The sequence below is a fragment of the Onychostoma macrolepis genome, chromosome 09, assembly GCF_012432095.1.
Source record: "Onychostoma macrolepis isolate SWU-2019 chromosome 09, ASM1243209v1, whole genome shotgun sequence".
Classification (NCBI taxonomy): Eukaryota; Metazoa; Chordata; class Actinopteri; order Cypriniformes; family Cyprinidae; genus Onychostoma; species Onychostoma macrolepis.
The window spans coordinates 36,600,739-36,619,327 of NC_081163.1; the positions used below are offsets into that span (position 1 = coordinate 36,600,739).

Below are 18,589 nucleotides of genomic sequence, written 5' to 3' on the forward strand. Positions count from 1 at the left end.
TTAAAAAAGTGGGAGATGAAGTAGGCAAAAAAATTTTTTTTTTATTATGAAATCAAGGTTGATCATGGTGTTAATTATACAAGAAATTTTGTATCAAATATACTATATAGAGGTTTGGTCTTCAGAATGGTAGTGAATTATTGTCATTTGTTGCAAAATTAACAATTTAGAAAAAATAAAGGGGTCATGACATGAGAAACCAAATTTCCCTTGATCTTTTGATACAGAAGAGGTGTTTGTATGCTTAATACATCCTGCAAGTTTCATAACTTAAAATGTCCTTATCAATAAAAAATAATTTAGACTCAGAATACGGCTCGTTTTGGATCCATAGGGACAAGGAGTCACAAAGTCACAGTCTTTGCATAAACACCGCCTCCAGAGCAACGCATCGACATAGGCCCCGCCCACTGGCGTTCAGACCCTTAAAAACAGTCTGTTTCTGAGAGAGGCTCAGAATGAGGGTTGAAAATAATAATTTTCCACATATTTATTTTATTTATTTATTTATTTTTCAATCCATGTCATGACCCCTTTAAGATTATGATGTGTGGATGTTTAGAGTGATTGGTTTTTGTGAGTGGATAATAAAACCTCTTATTGTTTTTTCCTTTAGTCAAATTACACCAATTTCAAGGTCTGTTCACACCAAGATGAATGTTCGGTGCAAAATTGGGTGCGATAAACATTTCATTTGAATGAACGGCAGTTAATGGGTCTACTCAGACCGACACAAACATTTGCATGCCATCAATGTGATTTTTTATGGAGAGGAAACTTTTCCATTGTGAAAAAAAGAAAAAAAAAACCGGTAAAAAAAGGCCAATTAATGAGTCATGGTTTTGGTCATGTGCCCAGAGACGCTACATAAATGGTTACATAAAACTATTACTTGGTGACACCATGAAAAGACTATTTTACTAAAAGACAGTGAATAGCAGAGGAAAAACTTGGAACCGGCTTTGTTGTCTACTCTTGTGTTTGGTGTTCTCTGATAAACATCATAACAAATAAAAATCTGAACTTCTTGTAGCATGGCCACATAAGGGGAGCAATATTTATTATGTTTTCCTTAATTCATGTAAATTAAGGCTAATTGTTATTGTTTTTCGTTTTCTCCTCTTGAATTTGGTTTATGGTCTCGTTCTTCAGTGTTGTGAGAGCCCCACGAGACTTCTTGTCTTCCTGTGGTTACATGACCAAAGATGGATGGAAGGACTAATGTTGAACAACCTGTCCACATTTAGAGCTGGCATCCCAGCATTCGGGAGAGCATTTATTCCCCCTTTTTTTATTGTTTTTGATTGCTGAGCATGGATTATGTTTTGTTCAGCTGGTGTGAAATAGCATGGATCTGTTGCTTTGTTGTGGAGTATTGGAAGACTGACTGCTGATGCATCAGATAAATCTCACAAATGCACAAGGAACAAAAATAACACTGTATTAAAGTGTTAAACACAATTTATTAAAAGAAATGTAAAAATGGGTTTGTGGCTCTCCCGACTTATGCGGCTTCACATGGCAGATGCTAAACCAGAACTCAGACGATGAACAATCTGAGGATGATGATAAACTGTTGAGTATGTCCAAACAATGTAGACAGAGATTGAGCTACTTAAGATAGATTTATTGGCCCTTAAAGAACAAATTACAAAAACAGACAAAGCCTATACACAATACTGTTAACTGGGAAACCAGTCTAAGGGAAGTTGTGCATGGTGGCTTGACAGGGATAAAGGATCCGTGACTTAGCAAGGATGAAGGGTCATAGATTGTTTCCTTCGTAGAGATTAGAAAAGGGAGAGTCAAATGAAGAAAATATGTAGTAGTCATACACTCTTCAGATTGCATGCATTCATCCCAGCTACCTAACACATTTCCTTCATTCATGGCTCCAAAACCCCAATGACTGCACCTAGAGAGAAAATCCCACCAAACACCTCTACAAGACAAGTGGGTTTTTACTTATCTTCATTTTAGTTCAAAAGCTTAACACCATGTCCTAACTACACGTGACGCCACGCCACGACATGCGATAAAAGGTATCTTTTCTATGTTAATCAGAGTTTTTGTCCTAACTAGCTGCGACACGCAAAATTTCTAATTTAGAAACGGTTTCTATTTCTGCGACGTCGCGGCTGTAACGACAACATACAAACTATATGACCGTAGATAATCTCAGGTGATTCAAAGTTAAACATGTCTAATATGAGTTTAAATATCATATTGTGTGACCTTATAGCCATACTGAAAGCAACAATAGATAGTTTACCTCAGATTTTGAAAAATAAATTAAAGCAAAGATGACCATTAAAACTGTGAACTCACTGCGAACCAACGAGTGTATTCCATAACAAAGATGTTATCAGTCACTCAGTATTTACATTTAATGATGTTAAAAAGCTTTAATATTTATGAATTAGATTATAAACGTATCCATTTTGTTGCGAGAGCAGTGCGCTTTCAGAGAGGCTCCGCCCACACACGCTTCTGATTGGCTGTGATATTTGATTGATTCTGTCGCATCGCGGTGTCACGTCGCGTCTGGTGTGGACACCCAAATTGCTTGTCGCATCGCGTGTAGTTAGGACACGGTGGTGTTCTATTCTTCTTTCTACCGACCAATGATGGTTCTGAATGAAAATGTTCAGGGTTTCTTATACTAACTTTCACAAGCATCTGATTGACAAATAAACCATGCTCTCCTATTTCAGTGTTGCTGTTATTGTTGTGGTTATTTTTAGCAAATAGTTTGCTTTGTACATTCAGTCCTACATCATTAAGTTAAAGAGGGTAAACTTACTCACTCAACTGAACCTGAATTATGGACACTTAGGTTTCTCTTCAAGGGAACTCAAACTGCATCCTCTAGTGGACATTCTGGGGAATGGGAGGTATAAGAGGGCACCTGTAATGCATGTCATCAGCTTTTTGTCTTCAGGAGTTTGTTCAGCATGTGTGAATTACTATGGAGAGCAAGAAGTTGAGCAAGCGTTTTAGGAAGTGTGTGCCTCTGTGTCCGAGATTTCTGACACCTGAGGACACACATGGCCTTTGCATTGTGTGTCTCAGCGAGGAGCACGTGCGTTTAGTGCTCGAGGGCACTGAATGCCCTCATTGTGATAAATTTCCGACGAGGAAGCTCCACTCTCGCTTCTCCCTATTCTCGAGGGATGTGGGACAGGCGCCTGCATCTCGAGACTCAGTTCACGCTGCTGGCTGAGGCATGGCGGAAACTCACCTTGTGGGGATCACAAGTTGAGCTCATGGAGAAGCTCGAAAAGGGATCTCTCTAGATCTTCGACTGCGAGCTTGAGCGATCTGTGGGATCTGGATATTCTTTCTCTCGAGTCATTGGATCCCGTGGATAGCACTTTGCTACTAAGGCGGCAATGGTGGCCACAGAGAGAGGTTGAACATCTGTGGTTTAACTTAGCAGACATTGGGAAGAAGGAGAAGAACTTTCTTTTTGATACTCCACTTTCGCCCTTCCGGGCTTTTCGGTATATCTGTTGAGGCAGTAGTCGAGAAGTTTAGGGAGGCAAGGGTGCAGTCAGCGGCTTTCAGGAGATACATTCCCCACCTGACCAGGTCTTCTTCTAAAGCCTCTGAGGGGGTTGCCCCCCAGAAAATTTGTGTTTCCACTTGTGCTCCTCCCCCTTCCTGAAATCCAACGGCTGCGACCAACAGTCTGACACCTCTCCTTGATATCCCTCCTGAGTTCCCCCCTGCTCCCCGAGAGGAAACGAGACACTGAGTCCCTTTGACACGCCTAGGGCCTGCCTGTTTCATGTCTCCTTCAGACAAAAAAGTTGTTGACGTGCATTACAGGCACCCTCTTATACTTCCGGCACCCCGCTAATGATGTCACGGGCTGCACGGGATTTGGAAGTGTTTTCACATATGCTTCAGACACCGGTCATGCTGATGGCATTCCCCATAGTGTCCACTAGAGGATGCAATGTCTTGTTCCTTGGAACCATGGTTACATGTTTAACGCGATATATTCTCTTGCTCTGTTTAAGCAATACAAAGCACATCCTTTAATGAGTGCTATAATGTAAATGCCATTTCAGGGGCTGCCAAAATTGAAAGGGTGCCTAATTATGCCCCTTTTTACAAGATGTAATCTTGTCTCAGGTGTCCCCAGAATATGTCTGTGAAGATTCAGCTCAAAATACTGCACAGATCATTTATTATATCATTTTAAATTATCATATTTTGAGTGGAAGCAGAAACGCACTGTTTTCGTTCATGTCTCTTTAAAAGCAAATGAGCTGCTGTCCCCTTTTCCAGAATAGGGCTGTGTCTTTATAGCTCGTATCTCAGATATTGTGCGAAAAGCATCTGTTAGGTTTTGATTATCATGTTAAAATCAAGCATTTTAAAGCCATATCAGTTTTAACTTCTGATATACGGTTTTCTGAGCGCACACATCCGAAGTACACACACAGAAGGCAGCTGTCACAGCATATGAGTACTAAACTAAGTTCTCTTTTGTGTCTTATTGTGCCTAAACTGTCAAATACACACAAGTTTGTGAAAAATACAGTAGTTATGTCTGTGAAGGTAAACAGTTGGGAAAGAAATCACGTTTATATTAGATCGATGTATTAAGTAACAGCAGCAGTAGCTTAAACCAGCTGCCATACTTCAAAACAGCATATGCTGTTTTTTTCCAACAGGGTTACCATGTAGGAGAACCTATAGAGACAACTAGGGGAGGACCCTCCATCAGTCACTGTGGCACTCTTTCCAAAAGATTTATTATGTCTGATGGAAAGGTTTCCCAAGCCAGACACTATAATTCCATTATCTTCACATGGCATGGCACAGACTGTTGGGTGGACAGATACATTATGAAGGACACTCACCTGACTCCTTGGTACCACGAGGGCTATCCTGGATGACAGAACCAGCCTCTATGGCTTGAAAACAAAGAGAGAGGATACATCTACCACCCTTTTCATTTTACACAGTTATTGAACTGAAATGGATCAACACTGGACTCAATCGAATTCCAAAATTCAAATCAGAATATCAAGAAGAAAATCATTGAAAACCTGGTAGACCAGGTGTTAAAAGACAACATCAACATCAACATCATTGAGACTTCTCTCTCCCCATGGTCCTCCCCTGTGGTCATCTTCCCCAAACATAATGGTTTATACGGGTTCTTCATGGACTACCAAATACTCAATGGGAAGACCATCCCTGATGTGTACACAGTGCCACTGATACATGACATCCTTGAATCAATGAAAAGGGCCTCCTAGTTCAGTGCACTGGATCTGCAATCAGGGTACTGGCAAGTGGACATTGAGGAGATGAGTAAGGAAATTACAGTATTTATAACAACTAAATAACTATACAAATTCAATTATATGCCGTATGGACTATACAATGGCATTGTCACATTGCAGAGGCTATTGCAAAAGGTTCTCACAGAACTGAGAGGAAAGTTTTTCCACATGGATGCTAGTGACATGGGACTGAGAGTAATCCTCACTCTGTGGATGGAGAGAAGGTAATAGCCTAAGCCTAAAAGGCATTATGGGCAACAGAGTGGAATTATTCCACCTCTGAAAAGTGTTTAGCAGTGTGTTCGAGATTATGGAAAAGTGGAGCCATTACCTGGAAGCGATGGAATTCAAAGTCTTCACATTATTACAAACCTTCATGCCTCTAAAAATATAAGCTGTACCCTGTTTCTCCATCACCCAAAATTTCACAAGCCCAAATCAGTGACAATACCATCGCTCACCTGTAGTCTGCTAGCAAGCTGTGGTGTCTGCCAGAAATACAAGCTCGGCAACTCCAAACCAAGCAGTCTTCCCAGAGCACCCATGCCACTGAGCCAGGACATGCATTGGGAATTGACTTAATGGGGGTGTTCCATACCAGTAAAAAAAAAAAAAAAAAAAGGAAGCAATATTTATTCTGTCTTTCTTAATTCATCCTTAATTAATGTAAATAAATTTTATTGTTAATTATTGTTATTGTTCTCCCCTTGCTTTTACTTATTCCCTCATATTTGGTGTATGGACTTGTTCTTCAGTGTCGCAAGAGCCACACGACCATTGAGTGTAGTCACGTGACCAAAGACGGATGGTAGGACTAATGTTTACCTGGAGCCGTCATCCAGTACTTATAGTATATAGTATGTAGTTATATTAGTATCTTGATAAATAACATATTATACTGTTGTATTTGTGTAGTGTTGTATTTCTCCTTTTCTGTAAGAATGAAATTGCATCTTCATTCAGCCCATCTGCCGTTTTGTTTTGGTTTTTTAACATTAGTCTGAGCAGACAAAAAATAAATAAAAATCGCATGTGAAAATTGGTGTGAACAGGCCTTGATGCTGAAAATAGTGTAGTTGTATTAGTTGTTTTGCAGAAATTATTCTATGCACCTTCCTTCCTTTTTTCTTTAATCAATACATAAACGCAAAGAACTCTCTCTGTGGATGTTAAGGCTCATTACACTTTTCTTTTAATGTTTACATGAGGTCATAGACAAAAAACAAAACAAAACATTAATGTGCCTTGTCTTTCAGTGAAAGCCCATTGCTAACAGTCCTTGATGATAGTTCTCTTTGATACAGCCAGCTAATCACTGAGATTTGTTTTCCTTTCAGTCAGAAATCGGATTTGGCAAATTAGAGACATATGTCAAACTGGACAAATTGGGAGAGGTGAGATACTGATAATCCTAAATCTTCTGCACACTAGACTGTTACCACAGTTTGTGATAGTTTTGAATCAACAGAATTGTCATCTGAATCATTTTGAGTGTTTCACCTTTGAACAGAAGTGTTTAAAATGTTGTAAATGGAGTGGGTTATCCTTATGTTGCCTTCTTTCTTTTGATTATATTGTTAGAAGAATATGTTAAAACCAGTGTTGGGGAAAGTTACTTTTAAAAGTAATGCATTACAATATCGCATTACTCCCTAAAAAAGTAACTAATTGATTTAGTTACTTTTTATGAAAAGTAATGCATTACATTACTCTTGCGTTACTTTTTCTCATCTAGCCTGGGCTTTCTTGTTTATTTTTAATATAAAGAAGTTCTATTTTGGCCAATATAAAAGCCCTTTCACACTAAAAGTGAAATGAATAAAAAGCTCAAACAAACCTTTCAGTTGTGCTGCTATTCTAGATTGCACGAAGAATAGGATGCAAAAGAAAGTTCAACACATTCTTCTCTCTTTCTCTCTCTCACACAAACACACACACACACAATGAAACACAAATATTATGTTTATCTAAAGTCATTTTTCTTATTAGTATGTTTGAATTGGATCATTGAAGGCTCATTGATTGGTTAATAAAATGGAATTAAATGCATAAAGAGTTTTGTGTTAACATTTAATTTTTGCAGGTTTGTGTAATATTGTGAGTGTGAGATGAGTAAATACATGTTGACATTTAGTCTAGATCTACAGTAACATGATGTTCACACAGCGCACACAACGCCTCTGTACTCGCTCCAGATTTCTCTCCACACGGGGACAGCTGTCAGTCAATACATGGAAAACAAAGTAACTGACATTAGTTATTTGAAAAAGTAACTCAGATATTTTCTTGTACATTGAAAAGTAATGTGTTACAGTTTAAAAAGTAGTCCGTTCCCCCAACACTGGTTAAGACAGTTTTAGACTGACGCTACATTGGTCAGTTGATATTGTTCTTTTCTGATCATTTTATAGCTTGCCTGTTTATATAAATGCAAATGCCATTACACATTATTAATGCCACTGAACAGCATGTTGTATGTGTGTGTTGGTGTGCAGGGCACATATGCAACAGTGTTTAAGGGTCGTAGTAAACTAACGGATAATCTAGTGGCTCTGAAAGAAATCAGACTGGAGTATGAAGAAGGCGCACCTTGCACCGCCATACGAGAAGGTACAATGCATATACATACATATTACCATTAAAACGCTCGAAACATTGAGTAATTCAGACTTAGGATGCATCAAATTAAAAATTATTGTAAAATTGTGTTTACAAACGTCTTTAGAAATTGTATCCATTTCTAATGAATGTCGTATCATTCATCAAAGAATCCTGCATGCAATCCTGCATCAAGTTTTCATCTTGTCCCTTCTGAAGTACTTCCCACAGGTGTTTGGCTTGTAGGTTACTTCTCACAGACTTTAAGATCTATTTCCACAACAGATCAAGCACTCAAACTTAGTTTCATCCATCCATAGTACTAATTTCAAATATTTTACCATCTAATCTTCATTTGGGATGTTTTCTTGTTTCCCTTTTTGCCAGTGTCAGATGTGCTTTATAAAAGACCAGCAGAATCTGAGCATTTTCTCTTCAGTCTCATTGATAAAGCTGGTGTTTAGAGTGTACTGTTGAATGAAGCTTCTAGCTGAATGGTGACGGAATGTGTCTGTTTCTCTAACTTTTGACTCTGATGTATCTTCTTGTTGTGCATCAAGTCTGGCCACCTCTTTCTCTATGCTGGTTAGATCCTTCCTTCCAGATTATAGCCTTCATCTCTCAAAACAACAAAAGTTTGATTGTAGAATTATTTATATATATATATATATATATTTGTGTTTGGCTATTGTTAAAATATTGATTGATTAACTTTATTCCCCCCTTGGGGACAATATATACATAAATATATACATATACAAGTGTACTCAAGACTCTAGTAATTCTTAATGCATGTATATTGCTATTAGGATTATTTAACACAGTTTTCCTAGTAGACTAGAGTAACGGTGCCAGGCTCTAAGTGTAGATCACTTCTTATGATGTTTTTATTAGTGCTGTCAAACGATTAATCATGATCACATCCAAAATAAAAGTTTTTGTTTACATAATATATGTGTATATTTATTATGTATATGTAAACACACACACATGCATGTATATATTTAATAAAAATATGTTATATTTGTATATTAAATATATTTATATATAATATAAATTATATAATATAAATATATACAGGTGCTCGTCATATAATTAGAATATCATCAAAAAGTTTATTTATTTCACTAATTCCATTCAAAAAGTGAAACTTGTATATTATATTCATTCATTACACACAGACTGATATATTTCAAATGTTTATTTCTTTTAATTTTGATGATTAGAGCTTACAGCTCATGAAAGTCAAAAATCAGTATCTCAAAATATTATAATATTTACATTTGAGTTTGAATAAATGACCATCCCTACAGTATAAATTCTGGGTATCTCTTGTTCTTTGAAACCACAATAATGGGGAAGACTGCTGACTTGGCAATGATCCAGAAGACGAACATTGACACCCTCCACAAAGAGGGTAAGTCACAGAAGGTCATTACTGAAAGGTGTGGCTGTTTACAGAGTGCTGTATCAAAGCATATTAAATGCAAAGTTGACTGGAAGGAAGAATTTGGGTAGGAAAAGGTGCACAAGCAACAGGGATGACCGCAAGCTTGAGAATACTGTCAAGCAAAGCCGATTCAAACACTTGTGAGAGCTTCACAAGGAGAGAACTGAAGCTGGAGTCAGTGCATCAAGAGTCACCACGCTCAGACGTCTTCAGGAAAAGGGCTACCAAGCCACTTCTGAACCAGAGACAACGTCAGAAGCATCTTAACTGGGCTGTGGAGAAAAAGAACTGGACTGTTGCTCAGTGGTCCAAAGTCCTCTTTTCAGATGAAAGTAAATTTTACATTTCATTTGGTGAAGGTCCCAGAGTCTGGAGGAAGAGTGGAGAGGCACAGAATCCATGTTTCTTGAAGTCCAGTGTGAAGTTTCCACAGTCAGTGATGATTTGGGCTGCCATGTCATCTGCTGGTGTTGGTCCACTGTGTTTTCTGAAGTCCACAGTCAACGCAGCCATCTACCAGGAAATTTTAGAGCACTTCATGCTTCCTTCTGTTGACAAGCTTTATGGAGATGCTGATTTCATTTTCCAGCAGGACTTGGCACCTGCACACACTGCCAAAGGTACCAAAAGCTGGTTCAATGACCATAGTGTTACTGTGCTTGATGATGAGCTGAAGGCCACTATCAGAGCAACCTGGGCTCTCATAACACCTGAGCAGTGCCACAGACTGATCGACTCCATGCCACGCCGCATTGCTGCAGTAATTCAGGCAAAAGGAGCCCCAACTAAGTATTGAGTGCTGTACATGCTCATACTTTTCATTTTCATACTTTTCAGTTGGCCAAGATTTCTAAAAATCCTTTCTTTGTATTGGTCTTAAGTAATATTCTAATATTTTGAGATACTGATTTTTGACTTTCATGAGCTGTAAGCTCTAATCATCAAAATTAAAAGAAATAAACATTTTAAATATATCGGTCTGTGTGTAATGGATGAATATAATATACAAGTTTCACTTTTGAATGGAATTAGTGAAATAAATCAACTTTTCGATGATATTCTAATTATATGACCAGCACCTGTACATGTACAACCTGAATTCCGGAAATATTGGGACGTTTTTTTTTAAATTTGAATAAAATGAAATTTCTCACCAGCTGCTGATGAGATTGTGGTCATCTTTGACGTATTTTTCCTTTAATGATGTGCCAGATGTTCTCTATAGGTGAAAGATATGGATCTTCAGCACCCGGACTTTTCTACTATGAAGCCATGCTGTTGTAATAGCTGCAGTATGTGGTTTTGCATTGTCCTGCTGAAATACACGTCATCTGGAGGGGAGCATATGTTGCTCTAAAACCTTTATATACCTTTCAGCATTCATAGTGCCTTCCAAAACATGCAAGCTGTCCATACCGTATGCACTTATGCACCCTCATACCATCAGAGATGCTGGCTTTTGAACTGAACGCTGATAACTCGCTGGAAGATCTCCCTCCTCTTTAGCCCGGAGGACACGGCGTCCGTGATTTCCAACAAGAATGTCAAATTTGGACTCGTCTGAGCATAGAACACTTTCCCACTTTGAAACAGTCCATTTTAAATGAGCCTTGGCCCACAGGACACAACGGTGCTTCTGGACCATCTTCAAATATGGCTTCCTTTCTGCATGATAGAGCTTTAGTTGGCATCTGCAGATGGCACGGCGGATTGTGTTTACCGACAGTGGTTTCTGGAAGTATTCCTGGGCCCATTTAGTAATGTCAATGACAGAATCATGCCGATGAGTGATGCAGTGTCGTCTGAGGCCCAAGACCACGGGCATCCAACAAAGGTCTTCGGACTTGTCCCTTACGCACAGAGATTTCTCCAGTTTCTCTGAATCTTTTGATGATGTTATGCACTGTAGATGATGAGATTTGCAAAGCCTTTGCAATTTTATGTTGAGGAACGTTGTTTTTAAAGTATTCCACAATCTTTTTATGCACTCTTTCACAGATTGGAGAGCCTCTGGCCATCTTTACTTCTGAGAGACTCTGTTTCTCTAAGACATCCCTTTTATAGCTAATCATGTTACAGACCTGATGTCAGTTAACTTAATTAGTTGCTGGATGTTCTCTCAGCTGAATCTTTTCAAAATGTCTTGCTTTTTCAGCCTTGTTGTTCCCGTGCCAACTTTTTTGAAACCTATAGCAGGCATCAAATTTGAAATGAGCTCATTTAGTGGATAGAAGTGTAGAATTTCTCAGTTTAAACATTTGTTATGTTATCTATGTTCAATGGTGAATAAAATATTGGCTAGTGTGATTTGAAAGTCTTTTAGTTTTCATTTTATTCAAATTTTAAAAAACGTCCCAACATTTCGGGAATTTGTGTTGTAAATACATGTAAATATTTTCAAAATATATACTGTATGTGTGTGTATTTATATATACATAATAAATATACATGGTACACACACATATATTACATAAACAAAAACGTTTATTTTGGATGGGATTAATCATGATTAATCGTTTGACAGCATAGTTTTTATTTATGTTGATTTGATGTGATGATATTTCTCTCTCTGCCAGTGTCTCTTCTGAAGAACTTGAAACATGCCAACATTGTCACCCTCCACGACATCATTCACACAGAGAAGTGCCTTACACTAGTCTTCGAGTACTTGGTGGGTGATGCGCATATATTTTATTCATCATTGTTTTTCTAATTTTGTCCACCTAATTCTAATTTATTTGTGCTCTGTCTTTTTCAGGAGAGGGACCTCAAACAGTATTTGGATGACTGTGGGAGCATAATGAGCATTTATAATGTAAAGGTTAGGGGCGAAGGCATATGTCTGCCAGCTATAACTGCCTGTAATTTTAGTTTAAAATGAGTTTGTTTATTATCTTAAACAAATAATACTAAAAATGTAATGCATGAGGGAAAATTATTGAGGAAAACTAAACCTGTATTTCGTAGCAGAAGTTGGGTACAGAGACAAAGGCATTGATTTAATCAATTAAATAGATAAGATTAATAAAATAATCAAATTAAATATAGTAAAGACAGGCAACAAAATGGAAGCAAAACAGTGCCTAGTGCATCAGCCTTTTCGCAGTAGGTTTTGAAGTTAAATGATTCCTCACTGCATTCATCACTCTCCAATACCAATGAGGTTTGTCATCATTCACATCAAACCTTGCACAACACAGCTTCATCTGAATAGACTATGGCAAACGGGAAGGTTTTCTGTGCATAAAAATTTCAATTTCAGTCTGTTTATCATGCAAATCCATTATATGGCTTCAGAAGACAGAATATAGTGCACAAACAATATAGTGCAAAATATGGTATACCTTTAAATACCGTAGATTTTACAAGCAGGAGGATACAAAGCGCAACTAGAGAGCAAGAGTAGCCAGCTACAAGCCCAAAACACTATAGCAAAGAAACAAGAAAACAGGGAAAAGATATATCAAAGAGAGAACAAGTGCCTGCCATGTAAAGGATAATCAAAAGCAAAGCCATATAAACACATTAGCCTCTGGGTAGTCAAGTTTATTGTTAAATGCACACTAGGAAGATGTTTTTGAAGCATAGTTTACAGCAATAAAGGTAAATACTAAAGTCACCTTTATTTATATAGCGCTTTTTTTTAAAGGTAAGCACCTGATATTGGAATGACTTTTTTTGTACTCTTTGTTGCCACCTTATAGATTTTCCTGTTTCAGCTATTGCGAGGTCTAGCTTATTGCCATCGGCAGAAAGTTTTGCACAGAGACCTAAAACCTCAGAACCTTCTCATCAATGACAGGGGAGAGCTCAAACTTGCCGACTTTGGTAGGCCCTAATCGCTCACACATCCAAATACTCGTCATACTTAACAGAAACACATTTACAAACTTACAGTAATTGTACAGTGTGGAGTTTAATGGTTTGTTTGTGTACTGTAGGCCTTGCGCGTGAAAAGTCAGTGCCCACAAAGACGTTTTCTAATGAAGTAGTCACTCTCTGGTACAGACCTCCTGATGTGCTGCTGGGATCAACAGAGTACACCACCTCCATCGACATCTGGTGAGATGCACATACACACTTACATGTTCATTTAAATTACTCTCATAAACACGAGTCAAATGATGTACATTTGCAGGAAATATCATACCTTATTTTCAAGATTGAATAAACTACCATAACGTATTATATATGGTTGTAAATTAGCTCAAAAGGGACCTATAAATAATTAATTTATAGTTATAATTGATTATAACTGGTTTTATAATTTATATATATATATATATATATAAGTGGCCACAGAAAATAACGTTCTTATAGTACTAATGCATTAGAGCACGTAGCAAGATTGGCTCATTAAAGGGACTTTGTTTTGCAAGCGGTGACAGAATGAATACTTCTGATTGTGCATAAAGTTTTATTAAACTAAAACACAAACACACATTAACTAGGTTAAACAAACATATGCATACGATCACGCATACATGGGTGAAAATAAGAGTAAATTAATGAAACCATATTCATATTTTAAACTCTTAAGTTCTTGTTTTGTCCAAGCTGGACTATTACAGTGCTCTCTTGGCAGGTCTTCCAGCAAGTTCTGTCAAACCTCTATAATTAATCCAGAATGTGGCTGAAAAGAATGCACGCCTCACCTCTGTTCATCAATAGGCTACCAATAGCTGCTCGCATAAAATTCAAGGTCATTCATTGATGTTTGTCTACAAAACCACCACTGGCTCTGCAGCCCTTTACCTCAATTCACTACTTCAGACTTGTGTGCCCTTTAGATGCTTGCATTCTGTAAGTGTACGGCACATTATAGTTGGAGCTTAACTCTGCTGGTTGATAGTGCTCCAGGAGCACGGATGGAGACCCCAAAGAGAACCCAAAATTGTGTGCTTAACCTGGAGAACATGTCTGCTCTTCTGAAATTCAGAGACCCTGCCCACTCTCTTTTCGGCCTGAAGTGTGCCTTTTATACATTTCTCAAAAGGCACTTCATTCTTTTTGTCTCTCTGCTTTGCTTTTGTTAACATAGGGGTGTAGGTTGTATATTCTACGAAATGATCACAGGACGCCCCCTCTTCCCTGGGTCGACAGTGGAGGATGAGCTTCATCTTATATTTCGTATATTGGGTAAGAGCTGAGGCGTTATGCACTTAGTAAGCTTGTTTGCTAACTAATTTACAACAAAACTCTTTAATTATGTTTTGGATTTGGTACAGTTTTATGTATATTTTTCTCAGACTTTTACTACACACATCAACAATTTATTTTTTTAGTCTTTTTTGTTCATTGTTGGCTTTACAGTGTTTCCATGTTTGCATATTATAAACCAATTGGGACTTGATGTTTTCAATGTACCTACTTTATATTAGGTGTCTAACAAATATAATACGATGATACGACCCCCTATTCAAAACACTGTGCCAAAGAGGTAAACAACATAAAAGGACATGTGAAACCAAAATGCAATTATTTTCAATATTTATTACAGGGGTGTCCAGACCTGCTCCTGGAGAGTCACTGTCCTGCAGAGTTTAGCTCCAACCCTAATTAAATGCACTTTAGTCTTACTAGAGATGTCCAGGAAAGTGTGTTGAAGTTGGTTTGAGCTAAACTCAAGATGTTGGCCCTCCAGGAGCAGAATTGGACATCCCTGATTTATTACAAATGTATAATACCAAACTCGAAAGAAAACATGTCAGGTAATTTATTTTTCTATTTATACTCATCCTGTTTGGTCTGATGGGTTGCACATGCATGATTCAGGCTCGATTATTATATTGTGTCTGTAGTAGTAGGTGTATTGTGTTTGTTGTTACATGTTTGTTTGAATATTGCATGTTTTTGAATTATTATTATTTTTTTAATGAAATACAGTAAAATGTGCTCTACATAATATCTTAGTAATGATACTAATGTCATAACTGAGTTGAAACGTTCATTTTCTGCAAGTGTAATAAGCTATAAGATCCCATTACAGTTGAATAGGGTTTGCAAAGCCACACCTTTTTTTCTTTCTTTTTTTTAACTTGTATCTCTAGCTGACTCTAATGACTTGGAGTGTATTTGAGAGTCTATTTTGATTATAATCTTGCATGTCATCTTCAGGTACTCCTACTGAAAAGTCTTGGCCAGGAATTAACACCACTGATAACTTCCTTTCATACAACTTTCCCCATTATGATGGGGAACCTCTGATCACTCATGCACCCAGGTGTGTATCTGTTGTTTTCTGTTCTTGCTTTTTTTTTTTTTTTTTTTTTAAGTGTACGAAATTCCTTTCTGTTTGACAGCTGTTGTGATATTGCTGAGATGCCCCTTTTATCTTGTTGGTCAAACCGCTCTGTCTTTGTTGCGGCCTTAAAGGGTTAGTTCCCCCAAAAATTAAAATTCTGTCATTAATTACTCACCTTCATGTCGTTCCAAACCCGTAAGACCTTCATTCATCTTCGGAACACAGATTAAGATATTTTTGATGGAATCTGAGAGCTCTCTGACCCTCCACAGACAGCAAGGATATAACCACGATCAACGCACAGAAACGTAGAGGACATCGGTAAAATAGTCCATGTGACATCAGGGGTTCAACCGTAATTTTACGAAGCTACGAGAAAACTTTTTGTGCGCAAAGAAAAAATAATAACATAATTTATTTGTTAAACATAATTGAACCTAACCAGCACTGTTTACGTTCAGTAGACAGCGCGCGCATGCTGAACGTAAACAACGCTCATTATGCTGATTACGTTCTGGGATCCAAAATGGCATAAGACGGTAACTCGGGGAGAAGAATTGCTGAATAAATTATGTTATTATTGTTTTCTTTGCTCTCAGCTCTCAGATTCCATCAAAATTATCTTAATTTGTGTTCCGTAGATGAACGAAGGTCTTACGGCTTTAGAACGACATGAGGGTGAGTAATTAATGACAGAATTTTAATTTTTGGGTGAACTAACCCTTTAATTCTGTCAGGCAGAGCAGGAGTCGGCTTGACACTGCCAAGTCCCATTTTAATAAGCGATTGTCGCGATGGGAACCACTACTTACTGTTAATTATGTATGACATTTAAAACAAATATGTTGCTGGGCACATATTGCTGCTGCAAAACTTTGCCTCTAATGCCTCTAATTCTGCCTGACAGAATTGGCTGGACCAACAAGATAAAAAGGGTGTTTCATTGCTGCCCATGTGCAAATGAAATATCAAAGCCATAAACTGATTTGTAAACCACAAACGAAAAATGAGAAAGAGCCGAAAACTCATTTTCCATTGGATAAACTAAATGAAAAAAAAAAAAAAAAACACAAGCCATCTTTCCATTTCTCATTATTCATTTCAGAAAGGATATCAAATGGGTAAAATGTACACAGACCTTTTCCACACATAAAACAGATTGAGGAGAGACAAATTAAATAGCAAATGGAAAAAGGAAAATGAGAAATGGAATGACACCAAATTACTCTATTTTGCTAGTAGTAGCTTTTTTTCCGTAATGAAAATAAAAAGCAAGTGATTCAACCATAAATGATAAATCAGTTGAGAATTCATGTGATATGACTACTAAAAGTTACATTGAGACTGGAAACCTACAGCTATAATACGTTTTGTGTGATTTTGTACTACAGGATCACCAATGATGGACATGATCTACTATGCCAGTTATTACAGGTAAAGTGTGCATTTGATTTTGCCCTTGCAAAGAAATGCCTAAGACATAAAAAAGTTTTGGATTGTTGTCTACTTTAAAGATTTACATCTTACTTTATTTTACCATTTAATATGTCTGTTCTTAAATCGATTTCAAGTGGTTGAGTAGGATTGGTTTGAATACATTTTTAAGTTATTGTTAAAGTTTCACTGCTGCAACTTGATCCTGCTCAAACTCATCCTTGTTGCAACCACGTGACAAAGAAACAGACCTTAAATATGGATCTAGCAGCAGTTTTTCTTGGACCAGAAACTATTCTGTGGTCCATTATTCAAGATGGAATATTGTCACCAGACCTTGTGGGATGACCGTATCCCGTTGGATTGCTTTGGAGTGAGCTGCAAGGGAACATTGGCAGATGGATGGATGGAATATTGGCAGAAGATTCCAGCATGTCCCTGGCTGGTTGTTGTGCTTTGGCTGTGGTGTTCACCATTTACCATCAGTGAGGTAGAGGACGACATCATAACACAGCTACAGCCCACTCCCACCATCCTGACATCATCTACCCAGAGTCAGAGCCATTACCCACCACTTTTGTTGGAATTGGATTACCTGGAGTGGTTGATTGACTTGAGTGACACAGAGCCAGCTCCTGTCCTTGTTTTTACTTTGAGCAAACTCCTTCCTTGCCGATCCCCTCCAAATGTTTAGATACTCTGTTTAGGTTCCACCCAGCCCTGAATCTCCTGCTCCACTGATTTCGCACAGCCCTGAATCCCCTTTGTCAGCCAGTCCCAAGTCTCCTTCAGGATCATTGCTCTTGTCCAGTCTCCCTCTCTCTCCTCCTTTGTTAATTAAAGCCAGTTTTTCAGTCCTGTCTCTTCTAGCTCCCCTCAGTCTTTCAGCTCCTCCTTTGTTGGCCATACCTTGCAGCTCAGATTTGCCTTGGGCTTCCAGTTTGCCAGCTCCGCCTAGTGTGTCAATCCCCTGCCTTCACCTTGAGCCTCTGAGCCCTAGACCCTTGAGCCTCAGACTCCCCTGGATGCTCTGTCGACCCTTCATATCTGCCTTGGTCAGTCATCCTCCTGGATGTGCCACGGACTTCCAGTCCTACAACTATGCCTTGTTTCTCCACCCCTTTGGCTCCACTTTGCCCCAGCTCCACCTCGGTCTGCTGAGTGCCAGCACGACATGATGACGATGGTCTGTCTTGTTCTGGGAGTATATGAGGATACTATCAATGTACACTATGATGAAATGTTGTATGCAGTCCCAGAACACCTCATTAATGAAACTCAGGAATACAAAGGGAGCATTGGCCAGGCCATACGGCATGACCCAATATTTATAGTAGCTAGTGGGTGTGATGAAGGCAATAGGCTATACAGGGCCTCAAGTCTCTGTCCTTTTTGGCCATGAAGAAGATACTCAAAATGGCAGGGGATGTAGAAGGACTAATGTATTTCTAGGTTACCCCTACCTCTATGTACCCCTTCGTAGCCTTTTATTTCGGAAATGAAAGGGGTAAATCCATCCCTTGGGTAATGCACACCTGACATTAGGTCAATGCCACAGTC

The 18,589-nt window shown here is 38.3% G+C and overlaps 1 protein-coding gene across 6 annotated transcripts in view; it reads left to right on the plus strand.

Annotated features, from left to right (window-relative positions):
- Window positions 1–18,589, plus strand: part of LOC131547140 (cyclin-dependent kinase 16) — a 45,601-nt gene that overhangs the window by 18,134 nt on the left and 8,878 nt on the right. For 4 of the 6 annotated variants that reach the window (XM_058787476.1, XM_058787479.1, XM_058787478.1 and 1 more), the window contains exons 5-13: window positions 6,641–6,697; window positions 7,799–7,913; window positions 11,928–12,022; window positions 12,110–12,172; window positions 13,056–13,179; window positions 13,293–13,413; window positions 14,393–14,490; window positions 15,469–15,574; window positions 16,987–17,029. In XM_058787476.1, coding sequence (XP_058643459.1) covers window positions 6,641–6,697; window positions 7,799–7,913; window positions 11,928–12,022; window positions 12,110–12,172; window positions 13,056–13,179; window positions 13,293–13,413; window positions 14,393–14,490; window positions 15,469–15,574; window positions 16,987–17,029 — 822 coding nt within the window. The remainder of the gene's footprint in view (window positions 1–6,640; window positions 6,698–7,798; window positions 7,914–11,927; window positions 12,023–12,109; window positions 12,173–13,055; window positions 13,180–13,292; window positions 13,414–14,392; window positions 14,491–15,468; window positions 15,575–16,986; window positions 17,030–18,589) is intronic. The other 2 variants (XM_058787477.1, XM_058787481.1) reach the window with 2 other exon arrangements.